Here is a 20,706-nt window from a genome sequence, read left to right as displayed (position 1 = left end):
AAAGGTTAAAAAGGTACTACTCCCTACTGATTTTTAAAAAATACTGTGACGCTCAACGCGTGTTCTCGTCATTAGCAAAGATCCTACAATCTATACAGTGATCGATATGCACACACTAAATAGAGAATCAATTAGTAGAGAGCCAACCCTAGGCCCGCACTGCTGCTTTAGCCTGGTCACAATGGAGAGGAACTTAGGAGTAACATCACACACTCCAATACAACTTTGCTTATGTGGCACATATTTAATGAAGAGAGAGGTGCTTGTGGTAACTAACTAAGTTACCGGAACATCACACACTCCAAGAAACAATGAGTCTATAACATAATAAATACATCGTTGCATGACACTGCATAGATGTTCCTACCCACTATGAAGGTAATAACATAGTTTAGGGAAGTGTGTAAGTTACTAGGTTATGTTCTTGACCATTGTGACCAGCCTTACATGAGATCCGGTTAAACTGAGATGAGATCCCGATTAGTTTAACCACTACTCATTACCGACGAATCGGGTCGACGCGTATAGGATCTCGCCCGCCTGCCTTATCCCCTCTGCTCCGTCGAGATGGCGATGGATCCGCCGATCGGACGGCTGGGCTTGGATTGACCCGCGGGGAAAGGGAGGTCCGAAGTTCAACGAAGATTGCACGCTTGAGGATTACCGTGTGTTGCTTGCATGTTGTTGTTTCTGAACTGCTTGCTTGCTTGCTTGACTGCAATGCGATCCGGGTTGACACGTGCGGGGAGTCTCCGCGTGGATCGGCGCAGAGCCACTCATGCATGGGTGATGGGTCTGCGTCGTCCATCATCCATGCTTGATTGATTGACCTCGTGTTCAGGTTCAGGTACGTCAACTCTCTGCTCTGCTCCGAGGCAAGGTTGTTTGATGTAGATATATGACGTGGGTAATTATATTGCTGGTGCCTCGAAAATCAGTAGTATTTCGCTTGTCGTCGTGTATCAGTGTATGATGCTGATGATAACCTCGCTTGGCCACCTTTGCGCCAAACGCGTGTGTGCTTTCTGTACCGAATGCAAAGGTGGCCATGCCACGACGACGTGGCGGCGTTCGCGGAGACGTCGCCGCGTCCGGCTTACTCCTACTCTTTCCGTTCGAAAATATTTGTCATCAAAATAAATAAAAGAGGATGTATGTAGATGTATTTTAGTTCTAAATACATTCCTTTATATCTATTTTGATGATAAATATTTTCAAATGGAGAAAGTACCAAACTATCTTCAGCCGACTCATGTCCGACACGAGGCACCCAGAACTACAAGTCTACTTGCCTCGTACGTATGTTAGGCTTGTCTTTCGCCGCGAGTCCAGATCCCTCGACGCTTCTAGGTATCTGATGGACGCGGCGCACCATGTCATCCGCTCCCGTAAGTTAAAGGGCGATGCTGGGCAACCGGCCGAACGTTTCGGCCGGTCGCATTCTAGCCGTCAGATCGGCCCGTCTCGAGCAGTTGGATTTTATCCAACCAGATCATCTTTTTCCTTTCGCGAGTGCGTACGAGAAAAGGAACCCCGTCTCGTTGGTCGCACGCATTCTCCCTCGGCACCACCCCCTCGCCTGCCCTCCTCGTCTCTGGTCGCCGCCCTCGCCAGCCACCCTGTTTGCCGGTCCCAGCCCTTGGCGACCGTCCTCGTCACCGGCTTCGCCCATGCAACAGCCCACCCCTGCTGTTGTAGCTTCCGTGGCAACCGTTGTAGCTCCAGTGGCGACGATCGGAGCTCGCCGGTGTGCTCGCCGGCGGTCATCCCCCGCTTGCAACAAAAAATCGAGCGTCCGGGAGATGCCTAGTGCTACAGTCGACGACGGAAAAAGCTACAATCGCTGATGAAAAAAGTTTCAATCGGCTATGAAAAAAGTTTCAACTCGTACGACAGGAAACTATGAACGACCAAAGAAAAGTTACAACTAGTGACAAAAAAGATTCATCTGGCGAACGAAAAAAGCTTCATCCAACGATGAAAAAAAGCTTCAACTATGGAGCCGTAAGCCATGGACGACAAACGAAAAACTATAACCGACAGTTACATGACGGTGACGTCATTTTGGTGCAACCATAGTTGGTTTTGCTACAAACAGCGTTGGAATTTGCTACAACCATTTTCACGGCTACTTGCTGCTACTCCGCTGAGCTCCCACGCCCGCCCATGGCCATCGTCGCCACGGTGTCGTTCCGGGAGGAAAAAGGTTCAACGGTTGCAGCTCCGCGCGTGGTCGGTTGCAGCTCAGACGTGGTCGGGTCCGACAAGGCAGGCAGAACTCCAGTGGCGCGGATCCGAGCAGATCTGACCGAGGGCGGCCGGTTCGGCTAATTCCCGTGGCCACGGCGTCCTGGGAGGCCTGCAGGCGTCTATGGTAACGACAGGGGTCTGAGAACGAAGCAGAGAAGAGGAGAGAGATGAGCGACAAAAGAAAAAAAAAGAAAGGAAACGGGTATGAGGGACATCTGCGTGCGGGCCCTTTGACCGCATGGCACTTTGCGAGGATGCGTGACCGGCCGAGCGTTCGGCCGGCGCGCCGTTCGCAAATGTTTATCTAAGTTAAAAGGAACAACTTGCTAAATCAGACTTTGTTATGTCTCAATCGATGCTATATTTGTGAGATTAAGATCCGTGCAATTTTTTTAATGTTATGTCATCGGACTGAAACTTGGTTAAGTCTAAATAGACTGAGACCTAGCCACGCCCAAAAAGAAAATAAAACTTACTGAACTGACACAAATTACATCCAGATTTTCACCTTCTGACCAACAGGGAGTTTGCAATCACAACATTCGGCACATGAACCACAGTAACCACCCCATTCAGCAACACGAGCCACCGCATGGAGACGCCGGTGCCGATTTATTCATGCCAACACGCAAGGTTACATACACACGATTATTCCCCGAAGGTCAAGCAACACACACGGCCACAAGCAAACCAACCCGAGGGATGCGCTTACAGATACAGGCAGCAAGAGCAGTCAAGCTCTACTCATGAGATTGTGATCACCGGGGGCAGCTTGTCTGACAGACCGCCGATCATCCTCTCCGCGTGCACTCCCCGTTCGCCGGTGCGTACCCTTACAACGTCCGCGACGGGTATCACTGGCAAAAAGGGCAGAACAAACAGATGAGGCCTAAGCATGAGATCATGACAAGGTGCGTCTAAGGATAGTACTAGTAGAGATCATGATTCCTGGGTTTCTAAAAACACAAGCCAGCTGTGGGAAAGCATTGGGATTCTATGCATGTGAAACAGCACTTCAGGACTACAAACACACACTTCTCGAGGGCATGCATGTTGTTGCGACACTATGCTTTGCTGTTTTTGCACTAATAGTTTGGTATTGTGGTTAGCTTCCTGGAGATAAGTATTTCAGAGTGGCAAATACTAAGTGACAGCAACGACTGTACGGAAATAAGATTAAACCCAACAGCATGATTGCAGACTTCTAACAGTCACCAAGGAAACTGTGCGCTTACAGAATATCTTCCCATCGCCAATTTCTCCAGTTCTGGCCTTTTCAATTATTTTGTCAATTACTGGCTCCACCTGGACAGTGCAAAAACACATTAACATACTGCAAAACAAAACCTTCAGAGAGATACACAGAATGGACGGCACAAATATTTTAACAATACTATATATAAGTGAACAGCAAAGCAAATTGTATCATAGAGAAAGAAGGTACTCCCTCTGTAAACAAATACAAGACGCTTTAGGTCACTAAAGTAGTGATCTAAAACGTCTTATATTTGTTTAAAGAGGGAGTAACTATTTGTATCACAGATAAAATTGTATCATTTCGATGCTATGATCAGCTATCTCAACCAGAGGGCATGAAAGATGTGCACTTTCTTTTTCAGGATCAATAAAAAAATAAACAAGCAATTACCTGCTCCTTGCACACGACTATTTCCATTTTAACTTTAGCAATAAATGTATCTTCTGAAAATTCTGACCCTGCAAACCAACAATGAGCAAGCATCAGCATAAGAACTTAGAACTGCATAAAGTAGACTAGTTACTGAATAGCATTAAAAATTAATATACTTGATTAATTAGGCATGTAACATGACAATACTGATACGAATGCTAAAATCCTTACTTAGATCAGAGTTGGTGGTGAGTTCACATGTGGACCCAACATCCTTTCCAAATAAAGGAATACACACATCCCCATATGTAAAACTAGCAACCTTCCAAGAGACATATAGACAAATGTACCTTACTCACATGTGGGATCTATCATAAATAAACAAATACACTACTTTCATGTGAGACCAACTTTTTTAAAAGGAATAAATAACAAATACAAAATTGTGACTTCAGCTCAAAATTGATCTTGGTTTTAGTTTTTCTTCCCAAACTACTATGGTCATTTAAAATTCTCTGACTTGCATGCCTCTCACCGTATTTTTGTTATATTTTCTAATCGTAAATCATGCAACAGCCACAAAGGACACTAACGTTATTTGAAAACCTCCTAAGTCAATTGCTTCATGGCAACGCACGGGCATCGTGCTAGTTACTCAAAAGAATCCATGTCTTTATCCTGATGTTTTTCTAATTCCCAGTCATCTCCTTCTGTAGTTATTCCAATACTTTCTCCTGCTTTGCCCATTATCTTTTCAGGTCATATTTTGTTCATGGGTATCCACTTTCCCGAGCAAACATGACATAAACAGCAGTAGAAAGAATCCATATTTTGTGAGATAGTTGACTTGATCTAATAATCAGTCCAATATATGTTTCCGCATATACAAAACCTAATTTCATATGAGTTGCTCAGTGTACCAATATCACTTAAGCATATATAAGACCATGGAGAACTTATGTAAGAAAAATGCAAGAATGACTGTGTCCAATCTTTAGCTGTTAACATTCATCTTCTACTGTTATCAACTTGGGTGTGATTCAACTTAATTCTAGTTGTTGCAATTGGATTGTACTAGTAACTAGGGGTGCAGGGCGGCGCCCGAACCCGTCCCGCTTCCTATTCAAAGCTCAAAAAAAAAAAACAGTTCTAGGCTGACTAAAGTGTGTCACATTAATTTGTATTAGCTGTGTACTAAGCAGGCTGTTTTGCCGGACACCGTCCTGCACCCCTACTCATAACCAACCATCAAGATGCTGGAATGTTTGATACAGAAAATATAGAAAATGGTACAATAATGTGAAGTAGAAACTGTGTTACAGATATTTCAAGCCAATATACTATAATACATCAAAAGAAACTAAAATGTAATCAGGTGCAACATTTGTGGTAATCAGGGGTTGCTTCCGGTCCCTGAAAATCTGCAGCTTCTTTAAAACAGAAAACATACAAACCACGACGGATTTTTCAGCAAGCAACAAAATCCGGCAAAACAAGTTACAGCCTTTTTTCCAAATGGGGTACTGGGGGGAATCAACATGACCACATTCAAGAGGGTGTGGTAATGATTTGTTAATTGTTAATGAAAACCATTTATAACGACAATCACTGACCCATTCCTTTCACAATTCAATGCAACGTTGGCTCTAGGGAACACATTAACACAAGGATCACAACTTATGGAAGCAGAACCTGTACATGACGAACCACAAACACTAAAATAGAGTTCAGCAACCCACAACCACGGGCCGGGCCAATACCTTCATACCGCTCCGTGGACCCACCCTGCGCCCCATAACCCCGCACATCCGACACCGTCACGCCTCTGATCCCCATTTCTAGCAAACCCTGCAGAATTTTCGTGGAGCTATTTGAACGAACACCTCGTGTGCGTGAAAGAACTTGACAGACGGCTTGCAACAGCAAGCGGCACTCACCGACGAGACATGCGGCACCCTCCATGGCCTGCACCAATTCGGCACGATTCACCGTGGGTCAGACAAATCTACAAACAAACTAGGAAGGTCCCGAAGCTCACTGGTGTACTGACGCACTGACCTCAGGATGGCCTCGATCTTGTAGAACTCCGAGTCCGGCAGGTACCCTGAAAAAGCGATGGATGGAAAAAACAGCTGAGCTCGATCAAGGACCCGAACGGAGGCGTAAACATCGCGTCTGGGCGAGGGGATAGAGGGGGCTCCGGACCTGGGGAGGGAGCGCTCTGGGCGCGCGCGGGAGTGGCCGGGCGGCGATGACGGGCCGCGTTGGCCTGGAGCCTAGACCAGCGCGGCGGGAGGAGGCGGGCGGTTGGGAAGGGTCGCCGGCGATGTGCAGCGTGGGGGAGGAGGCCGCCGGATAGGGTACCCACCGCGGAAGAGGTCGCCGGCGACATGATGAACGCAGTTGTTGGCGATTCAGTGTCGTCTACTGACTGCTGTTTCCGCACTCTGTCTCAAGGTCAAACAATCCACAATTATCGGCTGAAAATAGTAGTACGTCACTGTACAAAAACGTGTTTAATAACGACTAGATAATCTCGGCCGTTCAGGAATACCCGCCGACGAAGGAATAATACTTCCTCCATCCCAAAATATTTGTCGGAGAAATGGATAAAAATGAATGTATTTAAAACTAAGATACATCCATTTCTACGATAAGTATTCGAACGAAGGGAGTACTATCCAACATCGACAATGTTTTAAACCCCCCCCCCCCATTTCTCTAGTCCAGTATAGCGCATTTCCCCCATAAAAAATGTGATACAAAATAGATGGCTTCATAAAAATATTTGAATTTTCAAACTCGTGCTTCTCAGCAAACTTGGGCAGTGTTGATGTTTGTTGAAATCTCTTCTCCTGATGTGTATGTGGTTCGAGCTTTGTTCTATGTTTCCATCAAAATTAGGATCCACATGGACAAATTATTTTCATTTGGGATATAGTGATTCCATCTGCAACAAGATAGACAAAAGTTGAATTACTAAATATGCACTAGTGATTGTGAATTACTTTCAGATATCAGAAATGACAAAGAATACGGCTCTGAACTCCATGCAGGTATAGATTCAAAATATTAGCAAGACACATAATTTTTCAAACTAGACTAAAAAAACCTTTATTGATAAACACATACTCCCTCGGTCCCATAATTATGGGACGAAGGGAGTACTACTCTTGAGTGAAAGTACTCCTTAAGTGGCCACACATGCACTAAGCAAAAGGGGCATAGCAGAAGTTGACATTGATGGTTAGCAAGCAAATTTTTGTCTACAAAGTTATGGTGTATAAAATGTATAGAAAACCTCCAACAAAAAGCAAATACATCTCTTTTCAATATATATGAATGCACTAACATCCTTACCAAAAAATGTTGTATTCTTCAATTGCAGCGCCTCAAAATGTGGCAACTCAGTAGCAAAATCAGTCAAATAAGCTCCATCAGAAACACTTACTCTACAAGGATATGTACAATAAAGGTTATTAAAAACTCCAAACAGACCAACTTATAAAAACTACTAAATTGTTGTCGGAAGTTACTTTTAGTTTCAAGAAATCACAAGTTTTTCCTTCAAACAAATCTTATAAGATTGGTCAAAACAACAATCACTTGACAGTGAAGCAGCGGGCATCATGCACGGTAGTGAACACGCTGCCTTGTAACACAATGAATGAGCTAAAGTGAATGCAAGCATGCTTTCGGTGCTTATTCTCTTCAACGTAGCAAAATCAGTCTAACAGTGAAAGGCCAGTCATGATTTGATTGTTTAATGGTTTAGTTTGCACTGCTACTGAGAATTGTTGGGGCTATTGAATTGTTATAGTTATACGGTTGTTAACACATTGATGCACAAAAACAACTCGGTTCGGCAAATTCAACTTTATAGTGATCACTAAAGATATAGAACACCAATCAATAACTAACATAAACCTCAGTTTTGTGCTTACCTTTACATCAGATCCCCTTACACCACAAACCAAGAACCCTTCACACAAGTACTGTCGGCGCCAGACAAGTGAGGCACATGACTACTACGTGGTGTTGTTGGCGCCATGTTCTCTCCTTTGCCACCCTTTGCTTGTCCTTCTACACGGCGGCCTCCTCGTGCAAGTCGCCATCACCGATGGGCCGATGAGGCATAGGATGACGGTGTAGTGCTACCGGAGCTATGTATGATCCTTTACCACAACCCGCTTCCCCTTATAGGCAGTGGCCACCGCTGCTCTTGCGCGCATCCACATCAGAGTCTTCAGCCTTGTTACAAAAAAATATTAACAACTATTCAGGAGAGGCCAAAATATATGTCTACTACAAAGAAAGGAAATATCACTCCTATGTCCAAAGAAATTTAGTAAACATACAGTGCTCATGTTAGTTTGTAGTTGGATGTACAAATCCTACGAAACTAATTCTTTGTCGGAATTAGAAAGGAGCAATGTCCTCGGTTATTATTTTCATGAGCATACCCAACTAGTCTGGTTATGTTACAAAAGTTAATGAGCCATCTGACTGGCATGACTACTTGTTGTTGAAACGAAAGATGGCCGTGTGACCCAGGTCTCCCTAAATACATTTTTAAAGAACATACAATTTATTTCACTGACAGATTTGAATTGCTGAATGTGAGACTCTTTTTAGATAGCACCTTTCTCTAATCAAAGTTTCCTCCCCTAGACTTTGACCAGCAGAGCCAAGCCACAAAATATCAAACACTTGCAACAACACACTAATAATCGTGCACGTGCAATGCACGTATAATTTAATAGTATTGTGATAAGTTTTATCTCATCGTATCTGGTTCTTATGACTTTCCCCTCTTGATGCACACATGTTGTCTAAAGTTTTACCATTTGGAAATCTTATCTATGTCATGTGCCTATAAAGTCGTGGCCACTTTGCATCGGTTGCAGATATCTAGTGGCACCCTCATTTCTTGACTTAAAAGGATGTGTTGTGTCCTTCGGTCTTAGGTTCTCAATATGGCAATGTATTGGCTCATGGTATAGGATTCATTGTCCATGGTAATGCCGCGGGAACACCGGGGGTGGACAATCATGCATGTAGTTAGTAATAGGGTCTACATCCTCAATGGTGACGGAACACACATCATGTTGCCCATTTTATTCTTATAGAATAGAATTGATCGTGATCTGATGGAGTTGAAAGGAGAAATATAAATAAGGATTTTTTTGCAAATATCATTTGGGAATTAATGTTGTTTTCAAGATTAATTACAATTAACAAATTTTATGATATTTCCGAGATTAATTGTAGCCAATGCAATCAGCCATGTTTACAACATTAATTGCAAATAATGTAATTATTGTTGCTTTTGAACTACGATGATGCGATGGATACATCATTGTAACGACATGAGACATTGGATACAAGTGGTTGAATGGCCGAGATTGTTTGGATTCACCAACTCATATTTTTACAAGTAGTAGTAGATAAAACACACAACTCAACAGATGGTCTCTAAATCCATCGCTCGAGTCTGATTCCCTCTGATCCCACATAATTGCTACTAGCAAAAACAATTCACTACAACCATAAGGACCGAGAATGTCATACACACAAAAAAGAAAAAGAAAACAACCACACAATGCGTCAACTTCTTAATCTGCCCTGCCTCATGATCCAATTTAAGTGTGTATTCAAATATGATAGTGCATCATGATTCTAGCAAAAATATTGTAATCAAAATAGGGGGCCGATGAAACCTGGGCAACATCGGGAAGGTCGTCGAGCTTGGCGGGCGGCGGACGTTGGTCTTTCCTCTCGTTTTGGCCGTGGGAGAGGGCGATGCTACTGGACTTGTGAGCCGGCCCAACGGCTACTAACGCCGCCGCTGCTAGCACCTCCAAGGTGAATTACGACTGTAATGATCATGCATCCACAGCTCCCACGCCTCCTCCTCAGCGAACATAGCCACCACATCATCCATCTTCGGCTCACATAGGTGTCCTGAGCCGCGTCATCAAGAGTTGGATGGGGTTGGCAACACCGAAACCCTAGAGATGGGTGTCAGGAGCGAGAGGAGAAGGGACATGGGTTCGTCAAAGGATTGGGAAGGGACCTACGATCTGAGCGTCAGATTCAGGGGGCAGGGAAAACATGTAGGGCGGACTAGAAAAACCGTGTGTGCGGGAGAGAAGCATAACATGGTAGGGAGTCGGACAAAAGCAAGCAGAACGTGTTTCGTTCCGGCAGGAAAGGGGACGATACACTATTTTTTAAGTAGCAGATTATTTGAAGATTGCTCACCATGCCCACGTGGTCGATATCTAGGTAAAATTGACAAATTTGATCTATGGACGAAATCAAATCACATAATAAACTATCCGTGAAACTATTTCACGCGGCTGACCTTTTTGTGTGATGCCCGACACGTAGGTGCCACACTACACTGTGCAATGCCTCAAAGATAGGCGCTACACGCCTGGCCAGCGTCGCACCTGTATGATCCGAAAATTACTAAATCAGTGTGCAGCGCCTGAGAGCTAGGCGCCACACTTTACAGTGTAGCGCCTAGCTTTTAGGCGTTGCACTAGTGGTTGCTTCATTTTGTAGTGCAACCACTAGTGCAGCGCCTGAGAGCTAGGCGCCACACTATACAGTGCAGTGCCTAGCTCTTAGGCTCTGCACAATGACTTAGCAATTTTTAGGCAGTCTGGGGTGCAACGCTGGCCAGGCGTGTAGTGCCTATCTGTGAGGCGTTGCATAGTGTAGTGTGGCGCCTTCGTATCGGGCGTCACACAAAAAGGTCAGCCGCGTGAAATAGTTTCACGGGCAATTCATTCTGTGATTTGATTTCGTTCACAGGTCAAATTTGTTAAATTTGCCCAATATCTACATGGACATTAGTTGTAACCCGAGCTCTAATGCAAGTGTTGATGGTGGGCTTGTTGATAATAAGTAAACTACTGAACCTTGACAATGTGAATCTATAACTCGAACTGATAGGGCTCAAGTATGGGCCACGAACGTCAACAATTAAGTGGTATCCTTTCCACAAGATCAATCAAGGAATCTTTACGGGTTACATGGGAGCAACCAATGTGTTGTACAACAACTTAGGTTGAAACTTCTACGCCTGCATGACTAACGCACCAACATGGTGACCACCATGCCGAGCAAAATATGAAGATGACAATGATAATCTTATAGAAAGGACTACACAATTAGGAGTCATTACACATTAGCAATTATAGGGCTTATGCCTAGATTGATACTTAGATCTCATCAAGTTCTCCTAACTCGATGAGCCATATAATCGATATTGTATTTGTATCTTAGAGCATCTCCAAACCGACTGAGCAAATTTGGCCCCTTAAATATCCGTGGACGCGTTTGTATACAACGCTAGCCTGCCCCATATGCCCGTCCGGAGAACTACCCCCTCATAATCAAACCTTTATTTTCATGCAAATACAAGCATGCAGATCATATAACACAGAACCAATTCATCAATTCAACAATCTATACATAGACGATACACGAATGAATCAAATTGTCTCCCTTGTTACTCTCTTTGATCTCCTAAGAAAAGCACTAGTTGCTTTCGGCAACATCATTGGGAATATTGAACCAAAGGGAAAAAAGAAAGGAAGGATGATGAATCGGATGAGAGATCATGGCGCTGCCGTTCGATCCACTGACTGACCGGCCCCACCAGGCCACCCACCCTCCACGTGCTCCACGCCGACCAGAGCACGCAGGTCGCCACCTCGCCGAGGAGAGAGACGGGGAGGGAGGCAGAGAGAGAGAGAGAGAGAGAGAGAGAGAGAGAGAGAGCGCCCCACTCCACTCCACCTCTCCACTCCGCAGGTCGCCGCGCGGAGTGGCTCCTTCGAATCGGAGCCCTCCTGCTTCGCCTAACCCTAACTCTCCCTCCTCCGCCCGTCCGCCGTGGGGCGCCGCCGCAGGCAGGCAGGTACGGCATCCCGTTCCCCTCCATCTATATTGTACCTACCTGTGTACTCCTGCGGCGCGTGGGGATCTGGATCCCGACTTCCCAGCCGTGGCCGCCCCGCGCTCGTGATGGATCCTTCGCGGGGTCGCTCACGGTGCAGGGAGGCGACTGGTTCGATCGCGTGGGCTGGCTGCGTGGACGGGAGACGGGGGTTGCGCGTCTGGGGAGCTGTGGCGGGTGTTGATTGATTAGGGGTTTTCATCGTAGGGAAACCTACTAATTATCGTTCAATGTAGGGTACCATGCGATAAGATCTGCCCCAGTCTCCGGATGAACATTTAGCTTAAGATTAACTAGAGAACATACTCCTCAAATACGAGCCTTGCATTTCTGGTTCTGCTTGTAGCTTTTGGGGCATCTCAGATAGGCGTAGTTTATCTGCCCAAAACGCTGACATTGAATCCGTTCAGCAGGATTTGGAGCTGAGAGTAATGAAATAAGATGCTCCTCAAAAGCAAATTCAAGCTGGCCACGGCCGTCGGCATCATCTTGTCGATGCTGTCGCTGCTGGTGCACCTTTTACTTGCAAATTATTCTGCCGGGGGAATTAGTAAGTACAGCGTGGACAATGTTCTTCCATTTGGATCGGTAAGTCATGAGTATTACTTTCAAATGAATTCACAGTTCAGATGCTGATATTTAGATTCATCATATCTTTATGGAAAGAGTTGTTTTGGAGCTAATATCTTCTTTCCTCTTTCTTCATCATGGCAGAAGCCTCGACCCCGTAGGTTGTGGGGTCCATTGAGTACACTTGATCACCTACACCCTTATGCAAAACCTAGACAATTGTACCCTGGTAATTTGGCTCTCAACTTATAATTTGTTTGTAACTTCTATTCCTAGCTTAGCCATTCAGTTTGTTTATAACAGCAAACAAAGCAACCTGCCTTTTTCAGACATTGAATAGACACACATACTTGATGCTTTTATTTACATCTTATTCTTGGATTCATTTTGATTGATTCAGCCCTCCCCTGTTTTCTGGCGACATTGTAATCACCACTCCCTAATATAATGTAGTTGATCTTAGACTGCTTACTGATTAATGATTTTCCCCTCCATACTGCCGTGGATAAATATGCTTATATACCTCTTGCTTTGCTTTATTTGGAAGTTTGCCACATCATCTGTAATTACTGCAGAGCTTATAACATTTCAGGAAGTGTTTGGTTTATTAAACTGGTGTTATTTGTATATTCAGTATTTTCGTTAAAAATATACCTTTATGAGTTATTTCTCCCAATTCAAACTCTCACGCTTGATCAATAGTCTGATTTGTTTGATACGCCATGTTACAGCTCCAGCTAAGGATAATGGTTTTATTTATGCAAAGATTTATGGTGGCTTTGAGAAGATACAGTCTTCAGTAAGTTTCCTAGTGCTAATTGCCATTTGTGGTGTCATTATGCTGTAGGAATATGACATATTTCTGTTTGTTAGATCTGTGATCTTGTCGCCGTTGCCAGGCTCTTAAATGCCACTCTTGTTATTCCTGAGATACAAGCGACAACTCGTGCAAGAGGAATCAGGTCACCTCCTCCTGCTTTTTGTATATTCAGCTTGCGGCTTTATCTATTACCTGTACGCTGTCTTATATTGACCACTAAATAATGCTCTACTTCTTTCCTTGTTTTGACTATGCAGTTCAAATTTCAAAAGTTTTTCGTATCTCTATGATGAAGAGCACTTCATTGCTGCACTTTCCGATGACGTGCCAATCGTGCGGGGTTTACCAAAGGATCTTAGAGAGGCTAGAAAAAAGATCAAATTCCCCACAGTATCTCCTAAGAATACAGCCACTTCAGATTATTACACCACAGATGTCTTGCCCAGACTTGTCAAATCAAAAGTCCTTGGGATAATCGTTAATGGAGGTAAATGTCTCCAGGTATCCTCCAGGTCCCACTAACTCCTTTTCTCTTTTTTGTTTGTAGTACATCGTGGATTTAGAGTATGATGATTTTGCAGTCAATTCTTCCTGCAAGCTTGGAGGAACTTCAGAGACTTAGGTGCAGGGTAGCTTTCCATGCTCTCAAGTTCCGTCCAGAAATTCGGTCTCTCGGTAGCCAAATAGTAGGAAGGTGATGCTTTCTGTCTTCCTAATATTTGTACATGCTATGGATCACCTTTCGTGTTTTGAATTATCTGTAGTTGCCAGTGGCCTGAGCCAATATATATTGTGTGGTTGCATTGACTGTAACTCCCATTATATTGCTGGGGCACTTTCGAAGCCTTTAACAAAGCTTCAATTTGCTAGTTGTCAAGCTTATAATTTACTAAGAAAATGCGATGTTGCTTTTACATTCTGGAATATTTGGTTGTACTAGGGAGTTTTCGGTTGCTCACTCTAGATGTAGGGTGATATACATATGTAAAATTGAAAATTATACCCTTTAAACTTCCCCAGTTTAATAATATGAATCTGCTATTTTGATTTGCTTTTGATGTTCTCTCATAGTTCTTGTATATTTGTATAGGTTGCGAGCATTTGGTCGTCCTTATCTGGCATATCATCCAGGATTGCTAAGAGATACTCTAGCTTTTCATGGTTGTGCTGAACTTTTCCAGGTTGGTGGAGTTAGAATGGTTTCTTTCTATTCTAATGTGAAGGTTGGACGGATTTGTGTTGAATATCTATTTATAGAATTTATGTGACTGGTTGTTACTTGATTTTTCTAGGACATCCATACAGAATTGATTCAGTATAGAAGGAATCAGATGATCAAACGAGGAACTGTGAAGGAACAACTAACTGTTGATTCAGTGTCCATAAAGAAAAATGGTTCATGTCCACTGATGCCAGAAGAGGTGAGGTTTGCTTCTAATGGTTTGCTAAAGTCAACTTGGTTGCTTATCTGGCATTGAACTGTTTGTGATGCACATACTTGAGTAAAGTTTCATCTGCTTAATAGAAATATGTAATAGTGCTTCCAGGTTTCGTGTGTAGCTTGCAAAACATATCATTGATTCACATTGGAAATCTTAGGGTGTCAAAACGCGATCAACATAGTGAGATAGTTATACTGCTAGTTATTGGTTGTCTTCCCCATGTTTTGTGTACACTTGGTGACCTTAGGTTGGTTTTATGTACACTTCATGTTTAAACCTTTGCGTGGGAACTGCAAAGCTCAACGAATTGAGCTTCAGCTGTGAAAAATGAGATACTACAAACCTTATTCACATGCATATAGGTATGCCAGTAAAATATAGGGGCATGGCATGCACATTCAGAAAAAGAAGAGAAACAAAATGTAGTCATGCATTGCATTATACTTTGGGGCCTTCTAATCTTCAGTTCAAAGTGGCATTATTTGAGAACACTTCAATGAATCATTGTTCTTTTTGTAGAACACAATTAGGATTGCGCCTTGTTGCTCTTCCATGAAATTATGGGAACATGGTTTGCTTATTACCGTGTTTAACTCATAATAGATGCTTACTTCCAAGCTTATGGTGTAAACTATTTGTACTTGCAGGTTGGACTTCTACTCCAAGCATTAGGTTATCCATCAACTACAATAATATACTTGGCTGGTTCTGAAACTTTTGGTGGGCAAAGAATACTCATTCCTCTACGAGCTATGTATGCCAACTTAGTTGATCGCACTTCCTTGTGTAGTCAGAGGGAGCTATCTGATTTAGCTGGCCCAGAGTCTCCTCTCTCCTCTGATTTGCCGCATCCTCCACCTCCCAAGAGCGAGAAGGAACTCATTGAGGAATGGAAAAAAGCAGGGCCTCGTCCGAGGCCGCTGCCTCCACCTCCTGCAAGGCCATTTTATGCCCATGAGAAGGAAGGGTGGTATGGGTGGATTGGTGAGAATGACACGGAACCTGATCCGTCGCCCATTGAATTTAGGAGGCAAGCTCACCGATTGCTGTGGGACGCGCTTGATTATTTTGTTTCTGTTCAAGCTGATGCATTCTTCCCTGGGTTTCACAATGACGGGAGTGGTTGGCCGGACTACTCAAGTTTGATTATGGGACACCGGTTATACCAGACCCCATCTGGTATAACCTATAGGCCTGACAGGTATAACACCATTATTATCAGTACTATTGACTTCGTACAGTTTGCTTATAACTTAAGAATAATTGTTCTTTTAGAAAAATTGAACCTTTTTTGTTTGGAAAAACATTGCTGGCATATGTGCAGTCGTAAAGTAGTTTTCAGGATGCAGGAGGTGAATAACCCATTAAATTTTGCTCCAAGCAAAAGCCATGTACATATATAGGTGGTGTTCAAATGCATCTTTTGACAGTCTAGATAGCTTAATGTCAGGATGTAGGTGTATAACATACTCCCTCTGTTCACTTTTATAAGACCTTGAAGATATTTCAGACAATGTGCAAAACAGCCTATTTTGAGTTGTCTGAAACGACTTACAAAAGTGAACGGAGGGAGTACTAGATTTTGTGCCAAGCAAAAGCTATGTACTAGATATGACTGGCTAGGCCACTTGAGAATTTAGTACATGTATAGGTGGTGTTCAAAAACATCTTTTATTCTTTTGACAATCTAGATTGCTTAATGTCGGGATGTAGGTAGATAACACATTAGGTTTTGCGCCAAGCAAAAGCTATGTACAGACTAGCTAGGCCACTTGAGAATTTAGTAGCCTATCTAGGTGATGTTCAAAAGCATCATTTGCCAATGTAGATTGTTCACTGATATGTAATTTCTCACATGATGACTGATTCCCTTATTTTCATATGAACAGAAAGACTGTTGCTGCACTGTTTGAAAATGTCAGCGATCATCTGTATCATCCACCACGGAATTGGACAATGGCTGCACGTCAGCATCTCAATAACAGTGCAGGCATAGAGGGCATCAAAATGTCAGCTATGATGTCAAAACCTGCATCTTTTCTTGCACACCCATTACCGGAGTGCTCTTGCAGAATGGCGAAGTCACCTGTTGTCCAACCGGTGAAAGATAAGCATGGTGCGCTCCTTTTTGGAGGTGAAGAAGACTGCCCTGATTGGATGGTTCGCTCCCTGGCAATCGTGTCTACCAAGAATAATGAACCTCAAAGTGAGGATTACGAGGGTGAGTTGCCCGAAGATGATCCTAGCCAAGACACGCAGCAGGAATCCGATAGAAGCGACACAAATAAATCCTCAGAGCAAGATGAGGAGATGGACCCCGATGATTGAAAATATGTGGAGATGGAGCTTACCCATTATGCGCTATGAGGCCCAGATTAGTCGAGCAACTACCAGCTCCAGATTACGCAAGCAAGATCAGCGTACATTTCAGTGATCTACTTGGCCAGAGGGCACTTGCTTACACTGACACATCATGGAAGCATCCAGGCATGACAGGAGTGCCGTTGACCTTGGATGCTTGCGTGAATTATCTTCGGTATACGACCTCGATACAGAAACTAACACTTAGGTTCTTTTATTTCTGCATTCCTTTCTTTTTTGCTCTTTTGCGGGTACAACCTGAAGAAATTGTTTCTGTAGAAATGTCTAACAACAAGAAGGATGGAAACATTAAATTTTTGGCGAGCTTGGTTTCTAAGAGCGTCTGTAAAGGACTTCTATTTTGCTCTATAACTGATGGATCTTGCATTGTGGTGTATGTAGTTGGCGGATACACTCAGCTCATGATACAGGTGAAAACTCTGGCAGGTAATTCATGATGACAGTGGCTACTGTACTTTATAAATTCTGCGTTATGTGCGCTTGTTTTGGCATCGCAAGGGACCCCCATTAAATCATTCAATTTGTATGAATCAAATGTTTCTACACCATCATTTTTCTTGCGGTACTTATATCGGCTCACTTTGCCCATGTTGTGTATGTGAAAACATCAAAACAATGTTGCAAGAGTCAACTTTTACATTTCCGCAATAATCTACTTACTGGGAGCAAGCTATCTGTTGGCCGCTGGCCATGTAACCGTTGGGTGCCCACTGCTGTCTTCGCTGGAGGGGCAAGTGCTGTTGTTGTTATGCTTTCCAAGGCCTATTGGTTACTCTCTGTATGTCCTAGAGATGTTCTGGGCATTGTTGTTGCTGCTAGGACTGCTTCTGTTGAATGGCCAGGCTCCAGGGTACTTTTGGATACATAATGTTAGAACAACCGATCAATCTCCTGGGCTGGAATCTATAAAAAAAACCCTCCTGGGCTGTAACATGAGGGGGCTAAACTGCCCGGATTGCAACTCTACGGTCAATGGCACAATCGCCTCCTTGTCTTGCCATGTAGTATGCCTTCAAGCGACAATTTACACCAACCTTTTTAGGACGGCAGAGGCTTCGTACTACGCCGGGGGTATTTGTGTGTGTGTGGGTGGGGTGGGGGGGGGGGGTGATTTTGCTGCTCTGGGATGATCTTGTTGATGTGTCCAACATCACCTTCACAAAGTACTGCCTCCCCGCCATGGTTTGGGTGAGAAGGACTGACGTGCTCTTCAAGATCACATCTGTTCTACGGATCCCTCTTGCAAAGACGCTTTCTTTGCTGAGCTCCTAAGCCGAAGCCGCCATCAGGGATGGCTTGGCTTGGCTTCGGGGATTTCAACCAAATTTATCGGGCCAAAGACAAAAAGAAGAAAAATGTAAATTGCAGCAGGATCAATCGTTTCAGGGCAACACTTCAGAATTGTGAGCTCAAATAAATCCACCTTCAAAACCGTAGGTTCACTTGGAGCAACGAGAGGGTAAAACCAACCATGTGCTGGACTCCTTTTGCAACGCCGAGTGGGATACAACTTTCAACAACCATGTCCTGAATGCACTCTCCTCCCTCTTCGACTATTGCCTGCTCTTGCTTGCCGATGATAAGGGACCGAGAAGGCCTCGAGTCTTTAAATTCGAAAACTTTTGGGCACCCGTGCCCGAATTCAATGCGGTGGTTTTAATGGCGTGGAACGAAAGGGTTGATCACACCAAGCCATACCAAATCCTTTACCACAAGCTCAAAAGGCGGCGTTGCGCCTCTTCAAATGGAGTAGGGGCCTTTTTTCAAAGGCAAAAATCCACCACCAAGCTGCTCTTTTGGTGATTCTCCATTTTGACATTGCCCAAGAGGATAGGCTCCTTTCCAACTTGAGATCTAGGCTAGGCTCTAGAGCAGAGTCATTGCCTTGGCTGTGCTAGAAAGATCACGAAAGAAACAATGTGCAAGAATTTCCAACCTCTGAGAGGGGGACACGGATACTACATTCTTCCATCGTCGATTTAATGCTAGGAGGCGAAAAAACCATATCCACATAATCAAGAACTGTCATGGGTGGATCACCAAGCACGAAGCCAAAGAGAAACTGTCGTAGATCATTTTTCCAATGTCATGAAGAGAGGCCCCAAAAGCCGCGAAGATTTCAAATGGGAGGAGCTAAATTTGGAGCCACTCGACTTGAATGGCCTCGACTCCCCGATGACCGAGAGTGAGGTCCTTGAAGCGATCAACGACATGCCTAGTGACAAGGCCCCGGGCCGAATGGCTTCACCGGCCTCTTTTTGAAGAAGTGTTGGAACATTGTCAAGCCTGACCTCATGAGGGTCATTAGTCATTTTGACTCCCTTCACACTTCAAACCTTCAGTGGCTCAATTCCACAAAGTGGCGCATTTGTCTGAAAAGGAATGGGCAGAGGGAATTGCCGATTATAGACCTATCAGCCTCATCCATGCGACCACGAAGATTATTGCCAAGGTGCTCTCCTTAAGGCTTGGGTCCCACATGACAAGTCTCGTCTCCAACGCCCAAAGCGCTTTCATCAAAACAAGAAGCATCCATGACAAATTCTTATATTTTCTCAACCTCGCTCGATGCCTTCACAACAACAAGACCCCTTCCCTCCTCTTCAAGCTTGATATCCGCAAGGCCTTCGACACCATTAAGTGGGAGTATTTGCTTGACCTACTCCAACGACGAGGATTCCCAAAAAAATTTGGGGTTTGGATCGTGACCCTCCTTAGCTCCTCTTCATCGAGGATCATCCTCAATGGTATTGCCGGCGACCCAATTAAACATGGGCAGGGCCTTCGGCAAGGGGACCCCCTAGCCCCGTTGCTGTTTGTCATCGCCATTGAACCGCTCCAAAGAATTCTTGATGTTGCTACAAGAAAGGGGCTCCTCCATAAAATTAGGGGAAGGGGAGACATGTTGAGGACCTCTCTATACGTGGATGGCGCGACCATCTTCTTGGCTCCGATCAAAAGAGATGTTGACAACCTTGCCAAGCATTCCGAGGGGCTTCGGGGAGGTCATGGGCCTATGCACCAATTTCCACAAAGAGCTTGTTTGTGCCCATTCGTTGCAACCATATCGATTTGGGTCACCTAACCCAAAGGTTGCCGGTAACAAGGACTTCTTTCTGCCTGCGATACGCCCCCCTCTCCATTTGGAAACTAAAGTTGGTGGATCTTCAGTTTTTAGTGGACAAGGTTGCGAGCAACTTAACAACTTATGAGGGCCAAAACATCACCACCATCGAATGAATGACTCTTGTCAAGTCTGTGATCACCTCCCAGGTGGTCTACCCCGCCACATCGTTGGTCATCCTACCAACCATCCTTCTCAATGTAAACGCTTTCTTATGGTCTGCTTCGAACAAGACGACAAGGGCAAAATGCAAGGTGAATTGGGAGATTGTTTGCCGGCCACTTCAATATGGGGGACTCGGGTTACTCAACACCAACAAATTTACGCATGTGGCTGTGGTATGAATGGATGAAGCCCACCAAGATGTGGGTGAGGATGGGAACCCGTGTCATGATGAGGACCTCAACTTTTTCTATGCATCCACCACTATCATCGTTCGTAAGGGTGCGAATACCCCCTTTGGGATTCACCTTGGCTCCTTGGCCGCAAGCCAAAAGACATTGTCTCGCTCATTCA

At 44.3% G+C, this 20,706-nt stretch overlaps 2 protein-coding genes across 4 annotated transcripts; one reads left to right on the top strand and one right to left on the bottom strand.

The window, feature by feature from the left end:
• Positions 1 to 2,707: 2,707 nt before the first annotated feature.
• LOC125547172 (nitrogen regulatory protein P-II homolog) lies at positions 2,708 to 6,360 on the bottom strand. Its single transcript, XM_048711161.1, has 7 exons — positions 6,086 to 6,360; positions 5,939 to 5,984; positions 5,818 to 5,845; positions 5,641 to 5,728; positions 3,899 to 3,966; positions 3,486 to 3,555; positions 2,708 to 3,107 (listed from the first exon to the last, which is right to left on the bottom strand). Exons 1-7 carry the CDS (start codon positions 6,270 to 6,272, stop codon positions 2,995 to 2,997), a joined length of 600 nt encoding a protein of 199 aa, XP_048567118.1. The 5' UTR covers positions 6,273 to 6,360; the 3' UTR covers positions 2,708 to 2,994.
• Positions 6,361 to 11,604: 5,244 nt separating this feature from the next.
• LOC125547149 (protein EMBRYO SAC DEVELOPMENT ARREST 30) lies at positions 11,605 to 17,503 on the top strand. Of its 3 annotated transcripts, none has more exons than XM_048711141.1 (11): positions 11,605 to 11,813; positions 12,266 to 12,440; positions 12,567 to 12,651; positions 13,154 to 13,221; positions 13,296 to 13,384; positions 13,500 to 13,743; positions 13,824 to 13,936; positions 14,333 to 14,423; positions 14,535 to 14,663; positions 15,332 to 15,885; positions 16,574 to 17,503. In XM_048711141.1, the coding sequence occupies exons 2-11, from the start codon at positions 12,294 to 12,296 to the stop codon at positions 17,010 to 17,012; spliced, it is 1,959 nt and encodes a 652-aa protein (XP_048567098.1). In that variant the 5' UTR covers positions 11,605 to 11,813; positions 12,266 to 12,293; the 3' UTR covers positions 17,013 to 17,503. The 3 variants fall into 3 exon arrangements, with proteins under 3 accessions (XP_048567098.1, XP_048567112.1, XP_048567104.1); XM_048711155.1 differs by having other exon boundaries at positions 11,608 to 11,809; XM_048711147.1 differs by having other exon boundaries at positions 11,608 to 11,813; positions 12,263 to 12,440.
• The last annotated feature ends 3,203 nt before the right edge of the window (positions 17,504 to 20,706 follow it).

The sequence above is a fragment of the Triticum urartu genome, chromosome 1, assembly GCF_003073215.2.
Source record: "Triticum urartu cultivar G1812 chromosome 1, Tu2.1, whole genome shotgun sequence".
Taxonomy (NCBI): domain Eukaryota; kingdom Viridiplantae; phylum Streptophyta; class Magnoliopsida; order Poales; family Poaceae; genus Triticum; species Triticum urartu.
The sequence above is the reverse complement of the archived record's forward strand: the minus strand, read 5'-3'. Positions and strand labels throughout refer to the sequence as shown.

Bases quoted from the DNA above. Each gene is read 5' to 3' on its own strand.
- LOC125547172 (XM_048711161.1), bottom strand. From the start codon at position 6,272: ATGTCGCCGGCGACCTCTTCCGCGGTGGGTACCCTATCCGGCGGCCTC. The intron at 3,967-5,640 runs GTATTGGCCCGG...GTTGGTTTGCAG, and splicing joins GTCCACGGAGCGGTATGAAG to GGTCAGAATTTTCAGAAGAT. The intron at 3,556-3,898 runs GTAATTGCTTGT...TGCACTGTCCAG, and splicing joins TAGTCGTGTGCAAGGAGCAG to GTGGAGCCAGTAATTGACAA.
- LOC125547149 (XM_048711141.1), top strand. From the start codon at position 12,294: ATGCTCCTCAAAAGCAAATTCAAGCTGGCCACGGCCGTCGGCATCATC. The intron at 13,744-13,823 runs GTATCCTCCAGG...ATGATTTTGCAG, and splicing joins ATGGAGGTAAATGTCTCCAG to TCAATTCTTCCTGCAAGCTT. The intron at 14,424-14,534 runs GTTGGTGGAGTT...TGATTTTTCTAG, and splicing joins GTTGTGCTGAACTTTTCCAG to GACATCCATACAGAATTGAT.